At 42.9% G+C, this 24,103-nt stretch overlaps 1 protein-coding gene across 3 annotated transcripts in view; it reads right to left on the bottom strand.

Moving 5' to 3' along the window:
- The window catches only part of MICU1 (mitochondrial calcium uptake 1), a 91,398-nt gene that overhangs the window by 19,816 nt on the left and 47,479 nt on the right, over nt 1-24,103 (bottom strand). For 2 of the 3 annotated variants that reach the window (XM_042818055.1, XM_042818053.1), the window contains exons 7-10: nt 16,747-16,752; nt 15,698-15,812; nt 6,780-6,862; nt 2,226-2,423 (exon numbers count right to left, since the gene is read on the bottom strand). In XM_042818055.1, coding sequence (XP_042673989.1) covers nt 2,226-2,423; nt 6,780-6,862; nt 15,698-15,812; nt 16,747-16,752 — 402 coding nt within the window. The remainder of the gene's footprint in view (nt 1-2,225; nt 2,424-6,779; nt 6,863-15,697; nt 15,813-16,746; nt 16,753-24,103) is intronic. The other variant, XM_042818056.1, reaches the window with a different exon arrangement.

Here is a 24,103-nt window from a genome sequence, read left to right as displayed (position 1 = left end):
AAAAAAGCCAAATATTTGTTTAGGGTCCCACCCTGTTGCTGGGTTGGTCTCCAAGGCACCTGGTCTAAGGCATGCAGCCTTAGCTAATCCATATCAACATTCAACACAGAAAGGATTCCAGCTCCGCTCACACCTCTAGGCACCAGTTCCAGAAGGCAGAGCTGGCACAGATATCTGTCACGGAGGAAGCAGCAGCACTTTGCATGCACTTTCTGCTCCGGAAGACAATAGGGAAAAGCAGTGAGATATCAGGGAAACCACTGAAGCAGCCAAACCACAAAAAGTTATAACAAGTCATTAAAAGCTTCTCTTTGCCCTCTGGCTGTGGTTACATTTCTCATCTTTTCCCTCATAGCTGAGCTGATTGCTGAGTTCTCATGAAGTGATGGAAAATGTACTTTCATCAAAACAATAAGCAAAAGGGAAGAAAGTCACTACGGTTACTTAAACACACTGTCAGCATTTCACCCAAACAGAATAGGAAATGTCTGGGGCTTTGTCTGACCTAATCATCCTCAGAAAGTTTCTGCATGACTATTTTGGTAAGCAGAAAAAAACAACAAAACCAGTAAGAAGAAAATGGGTTCAGGTGGTCAGAAACCATTCTACCTCCACAGCCAGAAGAAGAAGCTGACCCTCTTGTATACTAACTGCAGATATGCCTGGATCTGTCTTACCACATTTTAAGAGGCTGTGTTCATTAGAGCACTCCTTAGAAAAGGAACGATGTGAACCCACTAGGCATTGCATGAAAAGCCACTTCACCGTGAATAAAACCATCAAACGTGAAGCAAGGAGAGAAGGTTTGAGATAATGTCAGAGAAGTTAAAAGCATTGGAGGAGAGGCCACGTTATGTAACACTGAGGACAGAAATAGGTCTGCATTGCCTAAATCAGTGAGAATGACAAACAGAAAAATCAGATGCTTTAATATCCTGAATTCAGGAAAAAAAACCCCACAGGTTTGGCATAACAAAATCAGCACTGCGCAGGTCAAATTTTCAGCTGAAATCATAAAAAACATAGATCATAAAAATCATAGAACAAGTATGAAGAAGCTAAAAAAAAAAATCCTATTGCCTCTTAGTGAGCAACGTGAGAACCCACAGATGAACCACTCAACTCCAGCACTGGGTTAGAGAAAATCGTTCAGTGCCTGATCACTGCCAAACACTGGAGAGAAAGCGGCAGTGGGAAACCAGACCAGAATGGCAAGCAAGGACAGAGAGATTTCTAGTCCTCTTCCCTTCAAGTTTTATCTTTGGTTTAACCTTAAAAATTATTTCATTGATTTTCAGTTTGTAGAGGAACTGAAGAATCAACACTTTCCAGTCCACTGAGAACATTTTTCCACCACCACTCTACTCCCCCTACGAATGCACAGCCCTTCCACCAGCTTTAATGAACATTTAAATGAAGTTAAATGTCCAACTAGCTGGACAATTGCCCTCATTAAGGCTTTAGTCCTTGAGTCAGTTCCTTACATTTGTAAAACTCCAAATAAAAGGGGGAATCAATTCAGGTTCAGTTCACAGAGAACGATTTGATAGCAGCCTATTAAAAAGCTGTACTAGCTGAATCACAGAGCCTGAGCACGTGGCCATTTGTGCATCAGACAGAAACACCAGCAATCTCTGAATACTAACTTAATATGGTTGTGAGAGGATCTTCCTGAGCACAAAATCCTCACTTGTGATTCAAAGAAGAACCTGGCTTTGCTCAAGGCAACTCAAACCTTCAGGCTTTTTCCAGTGAAAGGCAATGCATTAAATGAATCAGTTCCACTTGGGAACAGGGACAGACACCAAGAAATCTGCTGTTGCTGTTCCTGTATTCACATTACTTAAAAGAACCAAATGTTGAAGGTTGATACTTGAAGTCAAGTTATGTGACCAGGAGGAGTCTGGGAGTTGCTGTTAACTCACAGTAATGGAAAAATATGGACGCATTCAGGACGCATTGAATGACAGAAGATTCAGAACAGACAGACATTTCCTATTCAATCCTGGGTTAATGTGCACTATAACAGAGGTCACCCAGCAGAGAACATGTATTTAGAAGATTCAAAGAAGGCTTGAATGCTTATGCAGCAGAAACATTCAGAGTAGTGAAGCAAAGAAGGAATGAGCACAGATGAAGAGCTTTGGGAAGACTACAACCCCCGGTCCTTCAGGGCACAGTTTGCTCAGGAATGAGACAAACCTGCCTTGGTAAGGTAGCCTTACCTCCAGCTTCAGAATATCGTGCTGCAGTTTGCGCTGGAAGTCAAGGAAGTGGGAGATTGTCAGCTTCCCCTTCAGATCTGCCCCAAAGAAGTATGTTGTCAGTGCCGAGTTGAAGCCAGTCTTCAGGGTGTTCCCAGTCGTGGACCGGTCTCTGTGGCGCATGCCCATGCTGGTTTGGGAGCGAATGATGCTCTGAACCTAAAAAAAACAAGAGGGAGCATGCTAGAACAAAAACCACCAGGGGGAATTGTAAATCCTGGCTAGCCAGCACAAGGTCCACCTTGCTCACATCATGTTTCCTTCCCCCTGTATACAAAACAAGTTCAGTTGTTGTTGGTTTTTTAAATACTCCAGGGCTCTCTGCTGCAGTTTTAAGCTCCTCCATCACTAGAGCAGGCTGAGCCACAGAGAGGTCCTGTCCAACACAGAGTAAAGGGTTCTTCAGATTGTATTGACCCAAACAGGCCTCCAGCACAGCAACACACACTGCAAAATATCTGTGTTATCAGCAGACATATCTGCCCCAACACAGCCAAATGTGAAATCATGCACTGTAACAGCAATATCTTGCAAAACTTCTGTTCTGGGAACCACAGCAAGCCACTCAGCATAGATGTCCTGGTCAAGATCAGCAGTCAAGAGGCTAAGTAAATCACTCAGAAAGCAAGAAGACAAGGATATGGGAGCAGCCATGGACACCAAATATACCAACACTGTAAACATCCTCCTCCTCCTGAGCTGTCTGGAAGGCCCACACAGCTCAAGCAGGTGGTACAACACAGGGCAAGGACACCCAGGATGAGTTCACGAGCCCCAACATACAGCAAAACATCAAACTGAAGGATGTGACAGCTGCAAAAAAAAAAAAAAAAAAAAAAAAAGAAACCACAAAAAACCCTCAAGAACTCATTATTCTAAGGAGGATTATTCTCCATGTGACAGCCAACTTCTTCCACTGTACGGCCCAGCCCCAGTGGGAGCAGAGGGAGAAGCTCCAAGGGGCTTTCTGGAGCTCCAACAAGACCCGTGGCTTTGTCCTCAGCCTCGTCCTACCAGCACATGTTGGAAGGAACGAAAAGCAAAGGCAGCAGCTGCGCATGGCTACAGCTGTTAAAAGGATGCTGGAACCTTGTTATGGCAGTATACAGGATGTTACATTTTCTTGTTACAGTCCCAAAGGAGATGCTCTGGAGAACGTTGTGTATCCTTCCCAAGCTCACTGAAAGGAACATCTGAAGTCACAGGTCAAAACAAAGAAACAAGGGGTTTTTTTTGTTTGTTTGTTTGAGTATGCACTGTGATGTGAGGAAAGAGGTGCCCTCTGGTTTGTAATGCTGCTCTGGTACGTAAATAGCAGCTCCTCCTTTTGCTTTGTACTCCACTTCAACTGTGAGCTCTGCACGCACATTCCAGGCAAATATTTAAGAACTGTCTGAAGCAATGCAGTTTATGACCAGCTGGGAAACCTGCCCCTTCTGCAAAGCAAACGCTCACCACACTGCAGGCTGAGTGACAGCGCATCTTCTGAGTGTGATTCAGACGGCATCTCCCAGTTGCAGCCAGACCCGTGCCCCTCTTTCCCTCCCATCCATAGCAAATACCAGACAGTCTGAACATCCATCTGTGGGCACCGGAGCCAAAACAATTGGCCTGGTCCCTATTTTGGGTAATTCTGATAGCCAGAAGCACAGGCGCCCGCCGTACATTCTCCAGCCCAGCCAGCGCTGTCCTCCCCCGCACCTCATCGATTGCAGTTCGGCACAGACGCTTCACTGCTGTGTTTTTTGTTGTTTTTTTTTTTTTTTTTTTTTTTTTTTAAAACATATTTCAGCCCAAGTGTTTGATCTGTTTCATCTTTTGTACCACGCAAGAGGAAAAAATAATAAAAACAATCAATGAAAATAGTTAAAAGCAATGATTTGAAGAGAAACTCAAAGTAATGCTGCCTGCATGTTAAATACTTTTCATCCAACATTTTAATTAAAAATAGAAGTGCAGCCCACCAATTTCTGGTTTATATACCAGAGGATGAAAAGGTAAAAATAACAGTGATGCAGGCAGCAAGCAATTCAGTGCTCACACTGAGCATACGCATCAACACAAAGACGACCTGTGGCTGTTCCTTGAGGCACAAGAAATTAATACCTTCCTGTTAGGCACTGGAGCCTCTAACTCACACATCAGCTGCATTGCTGAGTGACTGTTTTCCTTGATGAATACTCCAGGTTTTCAGATGTTAACGACAAGACAGACCTGGTTTTGATTCTCTCCAAATGGAGCATGAAATCCATGCCCATAGTCAACAGGAAGGCAGGACACTGAGCCAAACCATTTCCTCCCCTTTGCCCCAAAACTGCATTGCTCTACCTCTAGCAGTATGCTCCCCAGGAATGGGGCACTTGGAGCTGCTCCTGCCAGGCCCAGCTCACAGCACAGATCTTCAAACCCCACCATCCTTTGTGCTCTTACTGAGGCCTTACCACAAGGAGTGAAGAAAAAAGTGCATTTATTTTATAAATGATTGCATCTGCATTTATACACACACAAAAAGAGGATGTGCCTCCCACCGAAGCGATGTGTTTACCTTAATTGTGTTTGCCAAGTGCAGCAAATTGGTTACAGTGTTATCTGCCCAGAGCAGATGGCAGCAATTTGATTTCACTGAGCGCTCGAGTCAAAAAGCTTGTGTTCTCAGACACTTCTCCTTGTTTTGATATTGCCACGTTCTTCTCACTTTCTAAAACAGCTCCTGCATCCTTTGACTCAAAGGCACTGGAAAGATCAGTCTTCACCAATACATCCTGATGCTAAACAGTAATTTTATTCCTTTATATAGATGCAGTGACGCACGTAACAAGCTTAACAAAAATATGTTCTCCTTCCCAGGGATTTTTGTATGGCTTAACACACAGATAACTTCCTGATGATTTGAGATAATTTAATTCTACCAGATGATTGGAGATTATTTAAATCTATTTTGTACTTTCATTTTCCAAGCACTTCCAAAATAGGCATCCTGAGGAAACATTCCTCCTTTCTTTACCCACGGAACAAAAAAGCCAAGCGTGACACCTGTGCTAATGCTTTGGCTTCACTGCAATTTTAGCAAGCAGTTAACTATTTTCCACCTTCCTTAAATTCAATTATCTGTGCATCATCCTCACTTTAGAACATTAGTAACTACTGCAAAGTAGTAGTACTGCAAAGTACCTTTTTGAATTGTTGAATATTACTGGATGCCTGTGGTGCAGTACTATTACATTCATTTACTTCTCAAACATACAAGGAAGAACAGTATTCTCGACTATGAAAAATTCTTCATTTCCTATTTAAGCTAAATCACTTAGGAAGGCAGTGCTACACAGCACAACAACACAGACAGTGCTGTGAATTCAAATTTGCACTCAAAGGCAACTCCTGAATTTATGTCACACACCACTCCTTCAAGATGTGTCACATTGGAAATAAAGCACAGTCCAAATCTTGCACCTAAAGCCACAACTAATCAGATAAATTGCACAGCTCTGGAGCAAACTGATAACATCACAGCCGTAGAAAATAATTTAAGGAGGATGGCAGCAGAAGATTGGAAGCGATGGGGTACGTTTAACAGATCTGCTTGGCTACTTGCTCTTTCCATTTACAGCTAACCACGACCTCTCACAGGCTCGTCTGTAGTTAACCACTCATTCAACCAACCCTGTAAGTAAGAATTTGTAAGTAAATAAGTAAAAGTAAAGGCAAGTTATTTTTTCTGGCCATAGAGTCTCCTCCTTTGCCTAGATGCAACATCTTCCAGTTGCCCACTGAACACTCAGCCCCAAGAAATGTGGAATAAGAGACAGTGTCTGGAGGCCCCATGGATATCTGCCAGATGAGATAACAGATAGTGATGCAACATTCCAAATCTTGGTGAGGGAAAAGCTGAGTCCTGCTACAGCTGGACAGGTCAGACTGTTTCCCCACTGACCGCCCAGGTCTTCACTTCAGTCTGTTCTTGCTGCTGCAGTATCACAAGTCACACCATATATGAAGGTATCATTTGCATCATACACACAGGCTAAGCTCTTTAAAAAGTCAGCCTGCAAACTCTCTGCTAATGAAACTTTGCAGGAAGCAAAGGAAAACTAATGGAAACACCCCCTCAATAAATATTTTTATGTTTACATTGAAATGAACTGGCAAATTCCTCTTAGAAGCAGATTAGTTCTTGTTATTATGTGAAGACAAAAGTAATAAATTCAGTAAAAGCCACAGGAGAAAGTAAAATCAAAATCCTCTGACACGAGCAGCAGACACTTTACAAGTGACACTTTGCAATGATACCTTTGGGACAAAATCGTTGGAAACAAGTTTGAAGTTATTCTGGCTCAACGAAAAATTATATCTTTTTTAATAAAAAAGAACAGAAATCAAGTCACAAAAGCAGAGCACAGGAGGAAAAGATGTAAGGCGGCAGTAACCACAAAATATAAATCACAATAACATCCTGGAGAAGTGCTGCTGGTACAATTAAGACATAGCAGCACTGGGTCAACCCGCCATCCAACTCACCTGCTCAAACTCTTCCATGTCCACTTCACCATCGCCGTTCAGGTCAAACATCTTGAAGGCAATTTCGAAATTCCTTTGGGGAGCTACATGGAAGAAACATAAAAGTTAAAGAAGATACGCAAGTTCAAAACAAGGCAGGAGTCACAAGCTCAGAATGATGCCATCTGAAAGTAGATTTCTACAATGCTTTTTTTAAAGGAGAAAACGCAGCTCTCAGGAGCCTTTACAAGTGTCACAGTGCTGCTTTTAACAGTAGTCTAGATACAGAGATTGGGGGAAAAAACGTTTCTTGAAAAAAATAAAAGTATTTCTTTAATAGATGGAAAAGGCAAGAAAGCAAAACATCATCTCATATCTGTAATGAGCAATCAAAAGCAAATGACACCATAGCAGGAACTGAAGCCTGTTGGGCATGGTGTAATACACACTCAGCCAGTTGATGTCCCTGTGTGCTCTGTGCAGCAGCTGCTGGTACGGAGCTGGACAGGGCTCTGGGTAATTCTCTTCCAGACTCAAGCTCCTGTCACTGTGCAAATTTAAACAAATCATTACCAACCCTGTTTCAGTACAGATATAACACAGATCAGACATGAGCTGGAGATCACCAGCTGGAACCCAAATGAGACTGTGGCACCCTATTTTTCACTGCACTTCATCTATGTTGTTAGGCTTTATCTAGCCAGAATTGCGTGAATGCATCAAGCTGACAAGTTAGCTTCATAGCAACCTATTACAGCAAAATTGCACTGCTATTGTGCATCCTAAGGAATTCCAGTAGATTTCCATTCCAGGTTCTGCATCCCATCAACATTTGAGTTACAAAAGTGCCATAATTTTTTCCCCCAAATTAAGCCGACGTAGGAGAGTGCATATTGTTCCACTACATTCAAATATATGCCACCTACACGGATTTTGGTGTTCACTAGGATTTGCAGGGAATCCAGCAGGCTCTAACTAGTGCTCAAGTTACCTTAAGCAACGCAGTTCAGCCCTCTGTTCTGAAGGGCATTCTTCCCCCCAGAGGTGGCAGCAGGATGCAGGTCACCAGTGAGGCTCAGCCCCCTTCAGCCTCATCCATTTTTAATTAACTTTAATATTTCTTGCAACACTCAAAAAGTAAGAAGAGTTTCAGCAGCCATCTCTATGTTATCACCTCTCAGGGATGGGGGCACAAAGAGGAATCATTCAGAGAAATTAACACAGAATTAACTGAACTGGATTTATGCGTTGGTTTACAGCTTAAATTTAAGGCCAGAAGACTTTTACATTGTATTTCCCCTTCTTGCTATAATAAACTGCAGCACTTTATGGATTCAGCAAACATGTTAACGAGGTTGGGCTTCCAATCACTTTGAGACTTACCGAGATGTACAACACCATTAAACCCGACAACAGAAATGGCCTGTTGCCCCCCACAAGAAATATACACCACATACAGGTCCGCAGTTATCTCTGGGTTTCCAATTTCCCCACACTACACAAGCCATTACCTGGGCTTTAAATCGCAAACACTGAAACACCCTACATGAGGGATTTCCCCTGCAACCACGTCAATATCCAGCAGCACACTGTCTGATATTTCCCCTTCCCTGTGCCACTCTGAAGCAGAAGAGATGCCTCCATCCTGTCTCATTCATCCTGCCCAGGTGGGAAGACCCATGGACGGGTCAACCCTAACTACAACCCCCCCCAGTAATGCAGTGTCCTGATAGGATTTACACTAATTCCTCATTTCCTCGAAGAGTGACAATATTAAGAACCTTCTTATAGGTTTAATTTTATTAGGCTCTACTAATAATGCATCCATTTCATTCATTGTAATTACAAGTTCCACATGAAAACCTGCAGGCATTTCTTTTCATTAACCCAAAATCTAGTGCTGCACTGCAAGCCATTTGCTCTGTGAGGAAATATGGAAACACAAAATGAATCCAGTAACAAGATGCTAGCAGAAGAGTAGTTTACTTACAGGTCTCTTCCTCCCATTTTCCCTGCCACAGTACAATAATTCATAAGCTGAGATTGCCAAAATTGTTTCTCTTTGTCAAAATATTATATCTTTTTCTTCTTCTCTTCCTTAAAGCAAATATATCACGGTCCACTCATGGAAACATAGCATGAACAGAGAAAGGAAGCCACTTTTATCCTGTGTGCTAAGGCCATTCCTTTCCTTTCCCTTCTCCAAATGCAGAGAACAAGACCCAGAGAAGAACATTAAAGCAAGCAGTTCTGCAACAAAGTCTTGCAGAGTCATTATTTTCTAGCGACAGGAAAGTGCCTTTAAATTGGTGAATTCAATTACCTCATCCCTTTAATAAGCCAGACAGACTGTTTTGTCCTCCAGCCCATGTACCTGCCATCAGCTCTCTGCAAAACCTCTCCCAACCAACAAGTGTAAATCATGGGAATGAGAAGGCAGCAGAGGCTGTGAGCTCAGCCAGCTCCTGCTCAGGAACACGTGTCCTTCAGTGTGTATGCCCGTGGGCCCCAGACAGCCCGTATTTATGGGTCCCAGGTGAGACGGCTGCTGCCTCTCCACTCGGGCACAGGGATGCTGACCAAGACCTACTGGGAAACAACCATTGTGACAGCAGCTAAATGAAGCCCCTTCACACCATGCCCATCACTTGTGGTTACATCAGCCTTTGCCACTTCCACCTTGCTTCCTTTTATGCTTGCAGAAACTTGCACACCATTAAACTCACTGGCAGGAGTTTGCCTGCCTAACACCTAAAACCCATCTCTGGCTTGTCCCCAGTATTACACTGCATTTCCTGCTCTTTGATTGTGCAAGCCATCTCCTCACAAGCCTCTCTGACATTATTAAGGATCAAGAGCTTTTCCTTACAACCAATTTCCCAGGAGAAGCAAGTCAGAAACTGGCCGGGGCAACTGCATTTTTTTTTTCCAACTTTATTTCTAGGATGTAACAGTTCAGTAAGAGAGTTCAAACACAGGACTATCTGCTCACATGAACATTTTTAAATTTGAAATTGGTTGACAATTTAAAAATGGCTTTTGTTCTTAAAGAATTTGTTCAAATACAGTGTTTTGCAACAGAAATGAGGGAAGGAGACCAGAAGGCACACACACAGCAGCATCAAGAAGAAAGCCAGCCTTCACCAACCAGCAACGCTGCCACACTGAGAACATCCACCTGGCCTATCAGCACGAAGCCCCAAGGCATCTCCAAGCAATTAGATGAGGCACTTTTTACACCAATTCCATCATTTTTAACTATTTTGAATTATTCAAGGGACCAATATGCAGCACTCAATTGCTTTTTATTGCCATTTACTAACCCCAGAAGCAACGTATTCTGAAAGGCTCTAAATGCCCACTCTTGAGAAATGCCACATCTCACTACTTTCACACTTGTTTCATCTTCTTTTCCTCTCTTTTAAGAGAAAACAGCGTTCTACACTTAAAGAGATGACTCAACAGGTCTTCCTCTGCAACTGCTGTAGGACCTCCTGCAGCACATGACTACAGATGCATCTATACAGCATCTGTCTTGGAAGAAACAAGCATTAGGAAACCTATTTCAAACACCCTTCTGAGATGACAAGATCAGCAAGGCAAATACAGCCAGGCAAGACCACTTTCTTCCAAGCACTTGGAGTTTGCTTTGTTCAATACCTTTGCACTGATGAGGGGATGTTTGTAAGGACTGGAGCACCCTCACCCCAACAGCCATCTGCAGCACTCTCCACCACATTGGTTTTTTGGTGAAGGAAGATTACCATGGCTCCTTTCAGATGTAGTTCAAAAATTACTTGCCAAGGCAGGGCGTCTTGGCGATGTTAGGAAAGTACAACTTCTGGCTGCTCTTGTACTCTTACAGAGCATCTTGTCTTCGGTGGGAACTACAGCAAGAAGCAGCTCGACTCCAACATCTATTCTGAAGCCCAGCAACCCCACAAGCAAGTCTAGTGCGGGAAGGGAGATCAAGATTCCAGCTGGGGAACCAATTGGAGAAAAACTAGTCATTAGAAGTTAAACACTCCAGTCTCTTCTTCTCCATCTATCACTAAGTTAAGAAAATGCATTTTCTTCAGCTTTGGGAGACATGCACCTTTATAATCAACCCAAAATTAATACAGTCCTCCTACAGCAGAGGAAAATCAACTACAGAGATGGCTGTTAAAGCCTCACAGCTATAACAATACACACACGATGTTTTTCCAGGCCACATTAAAAACATCTTACCTTCTCCCTCCAAAGATTAATCAGGATTTTTCCACCTTCAGTTACATGAATCAATATGGCTATTATTCTGTCCCTGCGTTTTAGCCAAGAAATCTCTCCCTCTGTTGGAACTGGAACATTTTTATGGAAAGAATCAGGGTCAGAGAAAAGCTTGCCCTGACAAGACTGCAGCCAGCAGCAGTATCTGGTTTGGTGCATGTGATCACAAATGCAGCAGGGAAGAATTTGACAATACAGCTGAACATAATGATCTCCCAATACTGCAATATTTCTGAGAATGGAGTAGAAGCCCAATGGGAAGCAATTGTCCGTGGAATACAAACATCAGAGCCCTCATTACAATGAAGACAGAAAAATATCATATTCCTGATCTCTTTTTATTTGAATTGCTCCTTTATTTCTGAAAAGCAATGCTAGTCTAACCAATTGAACAGTTCTGTTATAAATAATAGCACTATTAAACACTAACAGTTATTCGCATGGAACTACTGAAATCAAGTCTGCAGCATGAAGACTGAGCTACAGGAACTCACTACTGGAACTGGTGCTACCTGTAAACAGCCAACAGTCTTATCACAAGGAAGAATCAGAATTACCTCTGGCTGAAATAACACAAATATGTCAGAATTAATCTTAGCATACAAACCCACTAAAACACAGGTTTCAGCTTTAAGGCAGACACAAAACCCCAGAAAAATAAATTTTATTTTCAAACTCCAGCCAAAATGTAAAATACAACACTGCTTTCATGAGTAGGAAAGTGCCTTTCCTGTATGGCAGAAGTCCATCCTACTTGCGTTACTAACAAGAGTAGTACTTTGTTTTCCAGGAGTCCTACCTGCGTGCTGGGAAGCAGAAAATGGTAGCTGTAGCAGCCCAACAACTTGCCAAAAAAGTTGTTTCCCAACCAGAAATGCTTCAGCAGCATTGCCTGGCTTGCTCTCAATGCGAGATGCCTGCATCCAGGACAGCTGCATGGGTGCCACCTCTGGGACCCAGGAGGCTGGTGGGATTGAAGACATCCCTAAACCTGTGTATGCATACTGGGAGACTGAAGGGCTTGAAAGCTTAGAGTAATGATAAAATTAACATGAGCAAATATTCTTAGTAACTCAGAGCAACCTCATTTCTTTTTCTTATAGAAACAAGCTGTATAGCAGTTGGTGTCCCTTTGCAGGATGAAAACACCATCAGTAAGATTACAGATCTCACTTTTGTGCCGAGCCCCACAAAAGGCTCATGACACAGTCAGAAAGTCATTCCCAGAGCTAGCTGCTTTGCCATTTACTCTCTAAACAGGAAAAAAAGAAAAAACAACAGAGATTCAATCTATTCCACACAAGAGGTTTCCCAGGGTCCATTCCTGCAACAGCACTGGGAATTTGTGTTGCAGCCAGGAGCAGGGAGCAAGGAAATGAGAAGTGTCGCTGGTTGGTGTGGCACTTGGCACAGAGCCCATAGGGCACAGGGAAAGGAGCTGCACATCAGCTCTGAGAGTGCTGGCAAGGGAGCAACTCCTTTGGCATGAGACTACATTATTTAAACCACTTTCCTCATGGAGTAAACCCAGACACAGTGACAGTCCAATTATGGAAGCACCACTAACTCATTCTGCTAACATCCAGCTCCTTCCAGTACCCGTTAATCAGGCAGGCATTATCATGCCCGTACAACAGGCCACATTCCTTCTCAAAAGCTCCCTCTCCCCTTCCTCCAGCTGCTCTGTAAGTCCAAAAGCAAAAACCTCATTGCCTAGGGAGGCAACATCTGCTTTCCAATGGCAATTAAAGGAAAGGGGTGCAATCCCACCTGTGTTCTGCTCACCTCTACTCTGCTCATAATTCTACCTCTGTACCAGAATACAAAGAGCAGCTGAAGCACCAGAAGCCACGTGCTCTCCCCAAGAGGCCATTCAAGCTCTAATTACCTTTAATAGAAGGCAGGCTTCTTGAAGCCAGCTATTTTATTAGCTTTTTTAAACTACATTTTCACAGAAACACAGCAACCAATGAGAACAGACAGTGCTAAAAGCGAGAAATCACTTGTAAATAGAATATGGTGACAGACTTCATTTCATGTGCAATATGCAAACAGCTCTCTGCAAGCAACATGCAGATGAAGGCTTCAGCTCTCTCCTCCCTCCCCAACAGCTGATACTCAGCCTGCATTTCAGGGAATCAAGTCAAAATGAGCTTCAGCTGCAGAGATAGGGAAATGGAACAAGCCACAAGAGACAGCTCTAGCAAAGCCCAGCAGCGCTTTCAGAAAAGGGTAAGGAGACAGGTATATGGAGTGCAACAGGATGGGCACGAGCCACCCCAGCACTCACTGGGCCATGACCACCCCAAGGAGCACAGCAAGATGCAGCCCTCTGCTTCCTTAAGTTTTCTGTTTCCAAAGGTTAGCATCTTTCTAAGCTCAATAAGCCAGACCTGATCATCAGTGATGTCTTCTCGTGACTTCTGAGCACAGCAGAGAAGCATCTCTTCCTCCCACCACAGACTCAACCTCATGGTTCCCTTTTAAGCTTGATATGCCATCTTCCAATTCAGTATTTTGCAACTTTTAGCTATATAGTGTGATCTACATCTCCCTGTTGTCCAAACGCATCCTTAACAGTAGAGTCATCTTGAACTCTCAGGTTCGAGAAACATTTGCTTTCTTGTATTTATTTAATTCCTAGAAGGAAAACAAAGCACTACTAGATTCCTGCAAGGAAATGTTTAAAACCAGGTGAGCAGAACAGGCAGGGTGGCATAACAGGGGATTTCTATCTTTGCAACAGAGCAAGATTTAGTTTTATTTTCAAAAAAGCAAATGCTTTAAAAATGAAAGCACAAGTCTTCCTGGGGGCAAACTGCCATTTAACAGCAGCTCCGGAGATGGTCCTCTATCTTCAAGAGCCATTTAGCACAGTTCTTGAAGGACAAGCCAACACAAAAAGGAGCCCAAAAATCCTGGAATGTTTTCTTTTTTCCTCCTAACAGAAGTTTCTACCTTGCCTGCCCTTCACATCATTCTTCAAGGCAAAAACCACACAATTCTTTCTCCTCTTGTTAGTCTGATCCCCTAGTAATTGTGGACATGTTTAGCACCCCAAAAGTAAAAGAGGAAAACCATTCTGCCTGCACAATGCTCTAATGCAAGGCCAGCTGATAATCCAGTGCAAGGTGGTAAACTGTTTTATTCTCACCACAAATAAATTAAACCAAAGCAGGAAGAATTTGTATTTATTTCTGCTGTCTGTGGAAGCACACACAGTTTGTTTGGCATGGTGCACACTTGCTTCACAGCTTGTTCACAACAACTGGTGCAGCCATAAAAAGACAAGGGCAGTGCTTGCTAAGCCATATTCAGTAATGTGATACGATAGGTTTGGCTCTGCCATCTGCAGAGACTTGAATAAAAAGCACTTGCTATAAAAGTGAAAATAACTCAGATAATTTTGGCACAGTCTGGACTAATAGAAAAAAAGAACGGCAAAAATCTTGAGTCAGCTCTGAGACTCAAAGATGCAGATTAAAAATCCAAAGGAAAATCCTTGGCTCGAAGCAGTGTCATGTACCCGTGTTTGTTTTTGCAACACGAAGGTCACATACAAGCTTGCCCTGTCAGGGCAGGGTGACAACCAGAGCCTTGAAGCTTGTCCTGTCACAGAGCCCCCAGAGCAAGGTGTTCAGCAGACCAAGGGCTGCCTCTTTCATTCGCCCACGTTACAGCATGCAACTGCACAGGAAAAAATACAGCACCTATTGCTTCTTCAGAATGCCAGCGACTTACCCGACTGACTCTGAGAACAGTACAAGGCAGACAGCAGTGGGGATCTATAAAATAACATGCCAAGTGCCAGGATTTTGGTTTTAATAACTTTGTCGAACAGGAGAAAGTTTGGCCCTATAATCATGTATTGTTACCACATATAAACATTTTTGCAAGTCTGAAAATAAACTGTTGCCATTCATTTGGAAAGCAGCACTGTTCTCTTCCAACACAACTGAAAGAGAACGAGGAATTGGTTAACTTCTTTCTTTGCTGGTGATATGGCATCTCCTGAGGTGCATCACAAAGATGGCCCTGTGCTTGCTTTCCCCATGAGCAAAGTCTAGAAACGCCATTCAACATCACCAAATTCTTCAGCTTCGCCCTTCTCTGCCAACAAAGTAAACTGAAGTCCCAACACTCAGAGAGCAGAAGGCTTTGCTGGGACAGAACAGCAGATCACAGAAATACCACGAATGTAAGTCAAGCAGTGAGAGAAGATAGAAGGTATCTAATGATGCTTGTTGAAATGTAAACTGCCTAACTTCTCATCAGATTACATCCAGCACAAGTGTGAGCTTACCAAATACAGCTGAAGAAGAGATTGTACAACTCATCCAAACAGCAGTATCATATAGTTAGCAGAACTCAAGAACAACTGTCCATTTACAATTTTGAACAGCAGGTCAAAGGACCCGTTCCATAAAAAGCCACATTCTTAATTAAGAAATACTGCTTTGGAAGTCATCGATCTGCTCATCTTTCTGAACTACTGAAGCTAAATCTGAGAGAGATGAAGCAATGGCAATTGTTGACCCTGCTCTGGTTTCAAGCAATCAACAGCCCCTTTTAGGGAAATGTATGCAGAGCACAAGGGAAAGTTTATTGATGGTAAAAACTCCAAAGCTTAAACAAAAACAGTAATTGCAAGGAAAAAAAACTGTACTTACTGGAAAGGACTGTTGTGAGGAAAATGTAGTCTGAAAAAGAAATGAGTCCACATTCCCCAAGCGCATAAAATATACTGTCTTCATCAGCAAACTTTTCTCGCTCCTGAGACAACTTCTGTTAGTTCATTCGACCCCAATCCCAAAAAGAGAAAATAAAGCAATGAATTAAATACAGAACCAAAAGGCTTTGTGTCCTTACCACCAAGCCATTCATGTACACACACCCCTACTGTCATCATTCATATTCAGTGGACCTTTTCCAGCCTTCAAATCTGTCAGAATTGGTCTACAAAGGTCAGTGCTTCCTTATCTCAAATCAGGGATAAGGAATTGCACAACAGTTGGTTAGAACCAACTGAAATACAGATAAACTAGGTCAATTTTGCTTAACATTGCCTGAATCTATGAGAGAATACAGTGCTATATAAATCAGATTTTTGAGAATATAAGATTTCCAAAGGAAATTATCAGATTTCATTAATAGCATTTTCATTTTTAGTTGTACCCTGTAGTCGTAGCCAAGGAAATCTATTTCACACAAATGTGGAGTATGATCAAAGTTACTGTAAGTGTATAGCAAACAGAAGCACACAGTTCAGGAGTGAGCTCACCAAGAAGGACCAGGACTGAGACCATACTCTGACTTCCTTGTTCCACTTCTTTTCCAAAATGTTGAAGTTTTAATAGAAACTACCACGTGTTTTATCACCTGATCTCTTTATTAAGCTAAAAATCCAAGCCACTTTGATCTGCTGAAGCTTCAAAGACTGAAAAGGATCCATAAAACTGTTAAGAGCTGCATACTGAATTCCACACTGGTGACCCATTTTAAGAACATGGCAGAAGGAGGCACGCACACACACACACACAGAGGAAAACAAAATTAATGTAAAGAACAACAGGCGTGGATGGGGTTATTTCATAGAAATCAGTTCATGCAAGCACAGAAGCATGGTCAAGGCAGGCTGAATTTAGGATCAGCTTTAGGAAAACCACCAACAAACACCACCACACGAGGGCCCAGCTCCACAGCTGTCCCCCACTGTTACCTCTGTCTAGCGGAGATCCCATCATATACAAGATAAAGGAAAGAAAACTGGTTAACCAACAATACAACAAGCAGACAAAACATAACATCAAGTTGAACAGTTAGACTTGCAAGGAGCAAGAAGGTGTTGAAGCAACCAGGTGGTTGCTTGGACTGAGGGCTGCTACAAAGCCTGGGGCCACATCCCAGCAGGGTTAGCACCTCGCCCCTGGGGGTCAGAGCCACGGGCTGCAGGCTGGCATCTCTCATCCAGCCCAGTTTGAGAGAACTCACCATTGCAGGTGGCAGCAGATTGGGGATGAGTTCAGCTAATAATTTAGATGAAAATTTAACCCGTATCTGGCTTGGAAATCACAAGAAAAGAGACAAAAATACACTTTTCAGGAAAAACATTCAGCTCTATTGATCAAGCACAACTCTTTACAGCAGCTCTTCTTTATTCTCAGGAGCGCAACAGGAATTTAACAAGAGGTGTGTCTCTCACAGCAGAGAACATTAATGGCATTCATTTCACGCAAAGTAACTGATTTATGCTTACAGGATATCAGGTTGAAGCATCGTTTACTAAAATGCTTTTGCCTCCCCTTCCCATCAAGGCAGTTCCCACACAAAGCAGCCTTCAAGCCAACACATTAAGGGCAAAAACACCACCTGGCTTTCCTTAAAACTAAAGGAAAGATCAAGGAGAAAAATCAGTTTCCTGGTATTGCTCCCTGATGGTGCCATCAGCTGCATCTCACCTGCTCACATGATTCATTGCCCTGAACACCTTTCACCAGCATCTACCACAGACTAGCTGCTAGCATCCACCTGCTTCATTTGCTCTAAGGACCCCATGAGGAAGGTCCAGAAGTTGATTTATTAATTTCCAAGGGTTCCACTTCTGTGCTTAAAATTCACAGCTAGCAAACTACTCAAGCAAGTCTCCATAAAATTAAAAACCAGATCCATAGAATAACAATAAAATGGATATAAAGTCCGCTGCTCTCTGAAACATAAAGGTTTAGACAGATAGGAGGGAGAAGCATTTACTCATTTGCATCTTAAAGTCAATAAAAAAGGCTTCTTTTAAAGAAAAATTTTTTATATATTTGTCTTTTTTTTCCCTTTCTGGCTTTACTGCTTTCTGTGGAGCAGGGTAGAAGCCCTCCCCGCTATGAGAAAGGCTAAGAGCATTTTTTTTTTATCCTTTTTACAGACAACATTCTCAAGATTTATATTTCCTCATAGAGGAAAAAAACAATCAGTCAACTGTTTGCTCAGTGACAAGTGGATTTAGGCTTAGCTGCCATTCTGTTGTCAGCTCACACACCCGAGTGTTACAGGCGCTCCCCTAATCAGAAACCCACCACAGAACAACAGCAAGGGTTGGGATGCATCAGCTCACATCAGTTTAACACTATTTAGGATGAGAAGAGGATCTGCAATTGGCATTCTGTGAGATGTGTAGGGCAAAAGCAGACCAGTAAGCACATCCAGCTGAAAACTTCCAGCACCAAGCCCATACTGTTGGCTGGACCCAAAGGAACTAAGCTTTCACAGACAGGTGACAGTTAATTAACAGAAGAAAATGTTATTAAAAGAAAAAAAAGGCAAATACTCAGCAGGTGGATTTTACTTATACATACACAAAAAATACACATCACGTATGAGCAAAAGCTTCCCAGACAGGTGGCACATCAGCCTGCCTGCACTACCAGGCCTGCTGTGGGGAGCACAAACCCCAGCACCAAGTGAATTTTCAGAGTGCTCGGTTACAAGTCAGACATCTTCAGTGTAACATTTTTCTCTATCTTAACTCCATTCCTCAAAGCAGAACAATACATTAAAAACACTCAGTGCTACCCCAAGTGCATCCCAAACTCAGCATGTGCAAGTGAACAGGGCAGGCAAAAGGTTTACAGCTGTGATGCCTCCTGCCATCAGGCAGTAAACTTGTGGCAAACACACACACACAGAGCCCCATTAACAGCTGCAAAAGAAAGCAAGCCAAACATACAATTGATTTCAGCCCAAGCACAACTGGGCAAGGTGAGTGACAAACCACCAGTCATGATGGAATAACTCTACACAAAGGTAAATTCTCTTACAGTATCACTAAATATCAACAGAAGGTAAAAAAAAAAATTGTAGCTTCTCAAAATGCCAAGCTTGGTGTGCACCTTCCAATTCAGACACAAGCAGCAGCTCAAAGACAAGCACCTCCCATGAAATAACTGGTGTTTTCCCTATACACCATCTGGGTTAAGCACTCATCTCAGTGGTACCCACTAAGGGGAGCAAACAGCCCCACAAGTGACTGTGAACGAAGTGGAATGCCACATGCCTGCAGCTCCCCAGACTGTGTGATGCACAGAGACTGCAAGCAAGCAAAGCACCCAGAAATGTAACAAAATTCCACATATTCTGCCCCAGAACTGGTGAACTACAGGAGCACCCCTCAAGCCAAATGCACAGTGCAGCTCCTAAGCAAAGGCAAACATACTGTGAGCTGAATCAAAGCTTCAAGGTGCAAAAGATTTGGAAAACCCGCTTGTTCCTTCCTTTGCTTGCTGAACATCACCCTTACTTTGATCCCTGGAAAAAACCACTTTGTCATCCAATGAGGAGTGAAAGGTGCCAGGGAGACACAGAAGCAGTGTGCCAACCCTACCACGCAGAGCTGGGATCACTGGCATGAACTCATGGTTAATAGATCAAACGACACACTCAGTCTGTTTAATACTGGATTAAGCAAATCTAGAGGAGGATGTAGTTCTGGTAATTAACAACTGCCATCTCTGGTTTTGTTCTGCACTCCTGACTGCAGCTAGGAAGCTGTATCAGCAAAATCCTTGCAGACCCACTTTGTTCTGCATTTCAGAACGCCTTAACGAGCAGCACTAGACTTGCCACTTTGGGAAGAACATACACTTGATAATTCACTTCAAGATGTCAGTGCATGCTCCAGTCCAGAGAAGAAGACATGCATTCAGCACCATTGTTCACATAACACCTCTGTGTTTCAGTATCACCCTGGTACTTCCTGCGGCCGACCTTCAGGAAGTCATCAGCCCCCCACCCTCACCCACCAGTGACTGTCTTCCAGAACCAACAAAACATGACAGTACATGCAAGACGAGCATATCTCCAGAATCAGAAAGTAATTTTGTGAAAGGAATTTTAGGTGAGCCATAACCATCTCTTATCGATATCGTACAGAGTTCATTCCTTCTTAAAAGAAACATCTTAAAGTTACCAGCATTACTTGAGAAATACAAAATTGTGAACATTTCAAATAGTGATAGCAGCTTGCTGCAAAGCATTCTGTTCCAGTCCCAACTGACCACCCTCAGTTACGCTAACCATTAAAAGACATTCATACACTTCTCTTACCATTAACAATAGACAGAGGAAAAGAAGTTTAGAAATGCAGAAATATTTTTGTTTCACAGTAGGGGGTTCTGAAAATCTCTGCTATAAGTTTTCCCAATACATACATTTAAAATCTCTGATTAGGTCTGTCCTGAGTTTTCCAGCTTCATAAAGTGAAGCTGGAATTTTTGTATTTATATACAGCAATAACTGTATTATTGCAGTTTGGGAACATGCATCTCAAAAATGAAGATGCATCTAAAAGAGCACATGACCAAGATGGACTTGATAGAAAGCAACCCCCTGCAGTCTCATGTCAATTTCCACCTTATTTTTATCTGCCTTATAAACTCTTGCTAACCCTAAGCTGTTGTCAAAATGGTAAAGCTTGGGAATGGCTTTTCTTTGGGAGGGGCTGACTGGGAACCCCATTCCTATTTGTGATCACCACATATTAAGATTATGCACCATTAGTCCTGCTGGCATCCAACTTGACCCGTGGAGGTTTAACTCAGCAGACAGCACCCCTGCGAATAAAAGCCTATTAGGAGCTCCACTGCTGCTGGAAGAACAAATCTTCCCATCACGTTTATTGGACAGCCCTTTTAATGAATGCATTGTAAATGGTCTTTAGCACCTACCACTGGAGTTGTTTGACATCTTTAAAAGCTGTGCTTGGCCCCAGGCAGCACACTGAGGCAGCACACTGAGGCACCACGCGTAAACACCCAGCGAGGAGACTCCAGCTTGCCTTCTCAGAGCCTGCAAGGCGGTTGGCAGGGACGGACCCAGCCCCTTCCACCTGGGAAATGGCTGTGCAGGCTCTTGCTGCAGCACCGCATTAGTCCGTTGCAAAAGCAAGACAAGGAAAAGCTTAAAGGAAATGCCAATGCAAGCTGCAAGCAATCTCACCTCAGTCACTGACAATATTGAACTTTGCCTGCATCCAAATGCTTAGCTAGCTTCTGAAACAAAAGGGACTTGTTTATTTTCACTTGTTTTTCTGAAGATGGGAACTTTAGAGAATGAAAGCCACGAATTTAGAAATTTTATGATACAACCCATGCTGGCACCTCATGCCTACAATAAGAAAAGGGAAAGAAATAGAAAGGAAAAGGCTTTCAGAAGCAGACAAACACAGAGCCTTTCAGCCTCTGTGTTCCAAAACCCTGTGGGGAGAATGGCAGGACAGGTTCCTGTGCAAGGAAACAAGGACAAAAAAAAGAACGTGAGGGGGAAGAGAGCATCTCAAGGCATTTTTTAAAGCTACCTTTAGAATGGGGATGTGAAATCATTTCAGATACGGTGCTTGGGACTTCATATCAATAAAATAAAAAAAAAAAAAAGGTGTTTAAGTTGTGACAGAAGTCATTACAGCCCACGAAAGTAACCCAGTAATAATAATAATAAACCAGCAGAGAATTTCATGGTATCAGCAGTAATGGCTCCAGATGATTTATTATGAGTTCTACGTATTAACATGGGTAAACGCAAACAGACTCTGCATGGCAAATCAGGGTGGTGTCACAGCATAGGATAATTTATGACTGCCTGATAAATACTGCAGCTTATGACCTTTCATGAGCACATTTTAATAAAGAGCTTTTAAACTCTCTACTTGTGGGTTATTTATCTGCCTACATGCACAGGGGACACAAATACACAGCAGGACATTGATGAGGTTCTGCATCTCTCTCTCTCTCTCTCTCCAAATTTGAATTTGGACACATACAGAGAATGAAGAATTAGGCATACTATTAGTACAGGTGGTCCTCTGAGACTGGAAAGAGATTTGCATTCGCTCCTTCCAGCCAGGCTGGAAATACTCATCCCTTTGCAACAAATGGCACCTGAAACGCAAGGCCAGCATTCAGCACGACCAAGAGAAATGACACAGACTTTCCAGACCCTTGGCAGGCAGCACACCCAGTCATGCACAGGAAGAACCCCTGCTGGGAAAGCAGAAAGGAAATGCTTCTGAAAAGGGACAGTCTACACTGCTTCTCCCTGCACTGTGGTGCCCTGCTGCTGGGTCAGAAAGCTGTTGTGAATTCCATCCTCACCCTCGGCTTCTTCGATCAAAACAAGACGACTCATTTATGGCCATTGTTTTGGCTATGAAAGCTAGCAATAGCTTCTTAGGAAGTATTTAATCTTTACCCACTGCATGTATTTGCAGCTGATGCAAGTTCCCCCCCGTCTCTTAAATATCTGCAGACATGGATTATTTTTCACACAGGGGAAAAGAAAAAGCCCTCAGTTCTGAAGACAAACCTCCAACCTCTAGAAGTTTTCTACCCAAGCGTACAGGAGATGAAGCTCTTCTGCTCCTGCTCTTCTCACAACAGCCCTTCCCACACTGCCTGGCCTACAGCCAGCTCAGCTCCAGCATCAGGTCTATCTGACCACTGCCACCCTGAAATATCTCTATTACAAGGTCACACACCTGTGTTTGGGAAATGCATGGACAGGAAGCACCCGTAGGAGCAAGACATTTGTCATGGACATTCGGTGGGGAAGGACTGAATCAAGGTCCTCCACGTCCCAAATCATGCTTCTGAACTGAAACCTAAACAGGCACTTAGGTCTCCAATTGGAAGACAGGGTGCTGCTTCCTGCATCTCAGCCTGCATTGCAAAGATTTGCGTGTCACATCTAGAATACTGTCCTCTTCTTCCATTAAAAAATGCTGTGTGATTGCACAAGGTAAACTGGTTTCATTAGTATCACAAAATTAGAGCACAAAGCCACTAGAAGCCCTTTGACAAACTCTAGTTCTCGCTACCCTATTCTTGAACAAGTTCACCTAACATACTGCTGTATCTCTAAAAAAAATAAAAAAATAAATAAAAATAATAATCAGGGAATTTTGCAAAAAGGACCTTCCCCAAATTCACACGCAGTCAAGCACCCAACATTTCCCAAGCATTTTACAAGCTTAGGCCAGCAAAACACCTGTTTTTTTCTCACAGAATAAAAATAATTCCAGGCCTCAAACAGAAAATGTCATTTTTGAGAGACAGCCTACTACTGCCTATGGAAACAAAGAAACAAAAATGTCAGAGGCCTCAAAAGACAGCAAGAAAATAGGACAGGAAGGTGCAGACTTGAGCGCTGCCATTTAGAGATCTTAGCAACCTAAACTGGAGTGTTTGGCCATAAATCCTTTAGGTCAGGTCTGATAGAGAATGAGTTCAGGATTATTTCTTACAGGAGCAGGGAGAAGGAGTCAGCATACACTGTCCCTTTTTACATGAAAAGTGCACATTATGAGGTCTGCAGCACAAAGTAATAAAAGCACATGCTGTCTGCTTTGTACCTGCCAGAAATCCTGGTGGAAAGGGAAAGGGTTAGAAAAGGGAAGAAAATGAGGGAACGCTCAGTTACACCAAAACCAAAGCATCATTAGAATAAAGACACAAGTACCACAGATTAGTAGCCGGAAGAAATACCTGCTGGATACCTAGAAACCAGAATGAAAGAACACAGAGAAACCAGAGCATTTCAACAGGATCCACCAAAGGAGCCCTGGGGAAACAGGCAACAGAGTTAGTAGTACAAGGGAACAGCAGGGACGGCTCCCTTAAAAATGAAGTATGTCCCAGAGGTTTGGTAGAAGAGGTAGGAAGGGATGGAGCGGGTACTGCACGTGGAGGTAAAGCAACTCAGGAGTCCATAGAGATGTTTGTGTGCCATGCATTTACCAATAGTAGAAGCAGCAAAGCCTTTTCTTTGGTAGGATCCATTTTTTAACTGAAAAGGAACAAAGAGGAACATGCAATTCAGTGTCACACAGATTCCAGTGACCCCCACACAGGAGAAGGCAATACGAAGTAAATCAAGACAGCCAACCAAAGCAGTGGAGGGCCAAGTTCGGCCAAGAGGAAAAGCCAATGAGGAAAGAAACTCACAAACAGGTAGTGGTGTCAGCAAAGAAAGCAAAGAGAGAAAGCACTCAGCTCGGTTCACAGGTTTGCTGGTTACCTGCAATAAGCAGCATCCCT

Source organism: Centrocercus urophasianus, unplaced genomic scaffold (assembly GCF_019232065.1).
Source record: "Centrocercus urophasianus isolate 14NV4802_14NV808 unplaced genomic scaffold, USGS_Curo_1.0 seq_17, whole genome shotgun sequence".
Lineage (NCBI taxonomy): Eukaryota > Metazoa > Chordata > Aves > Galliformes > Phasianidae > Centrocercus > Centrocercus urophasianus.
The sequence above is the reverse complement of the archived record's forward strand: the minus strand, read 5'-3'. Positions and strand labels throughout refer to the sequence as shown.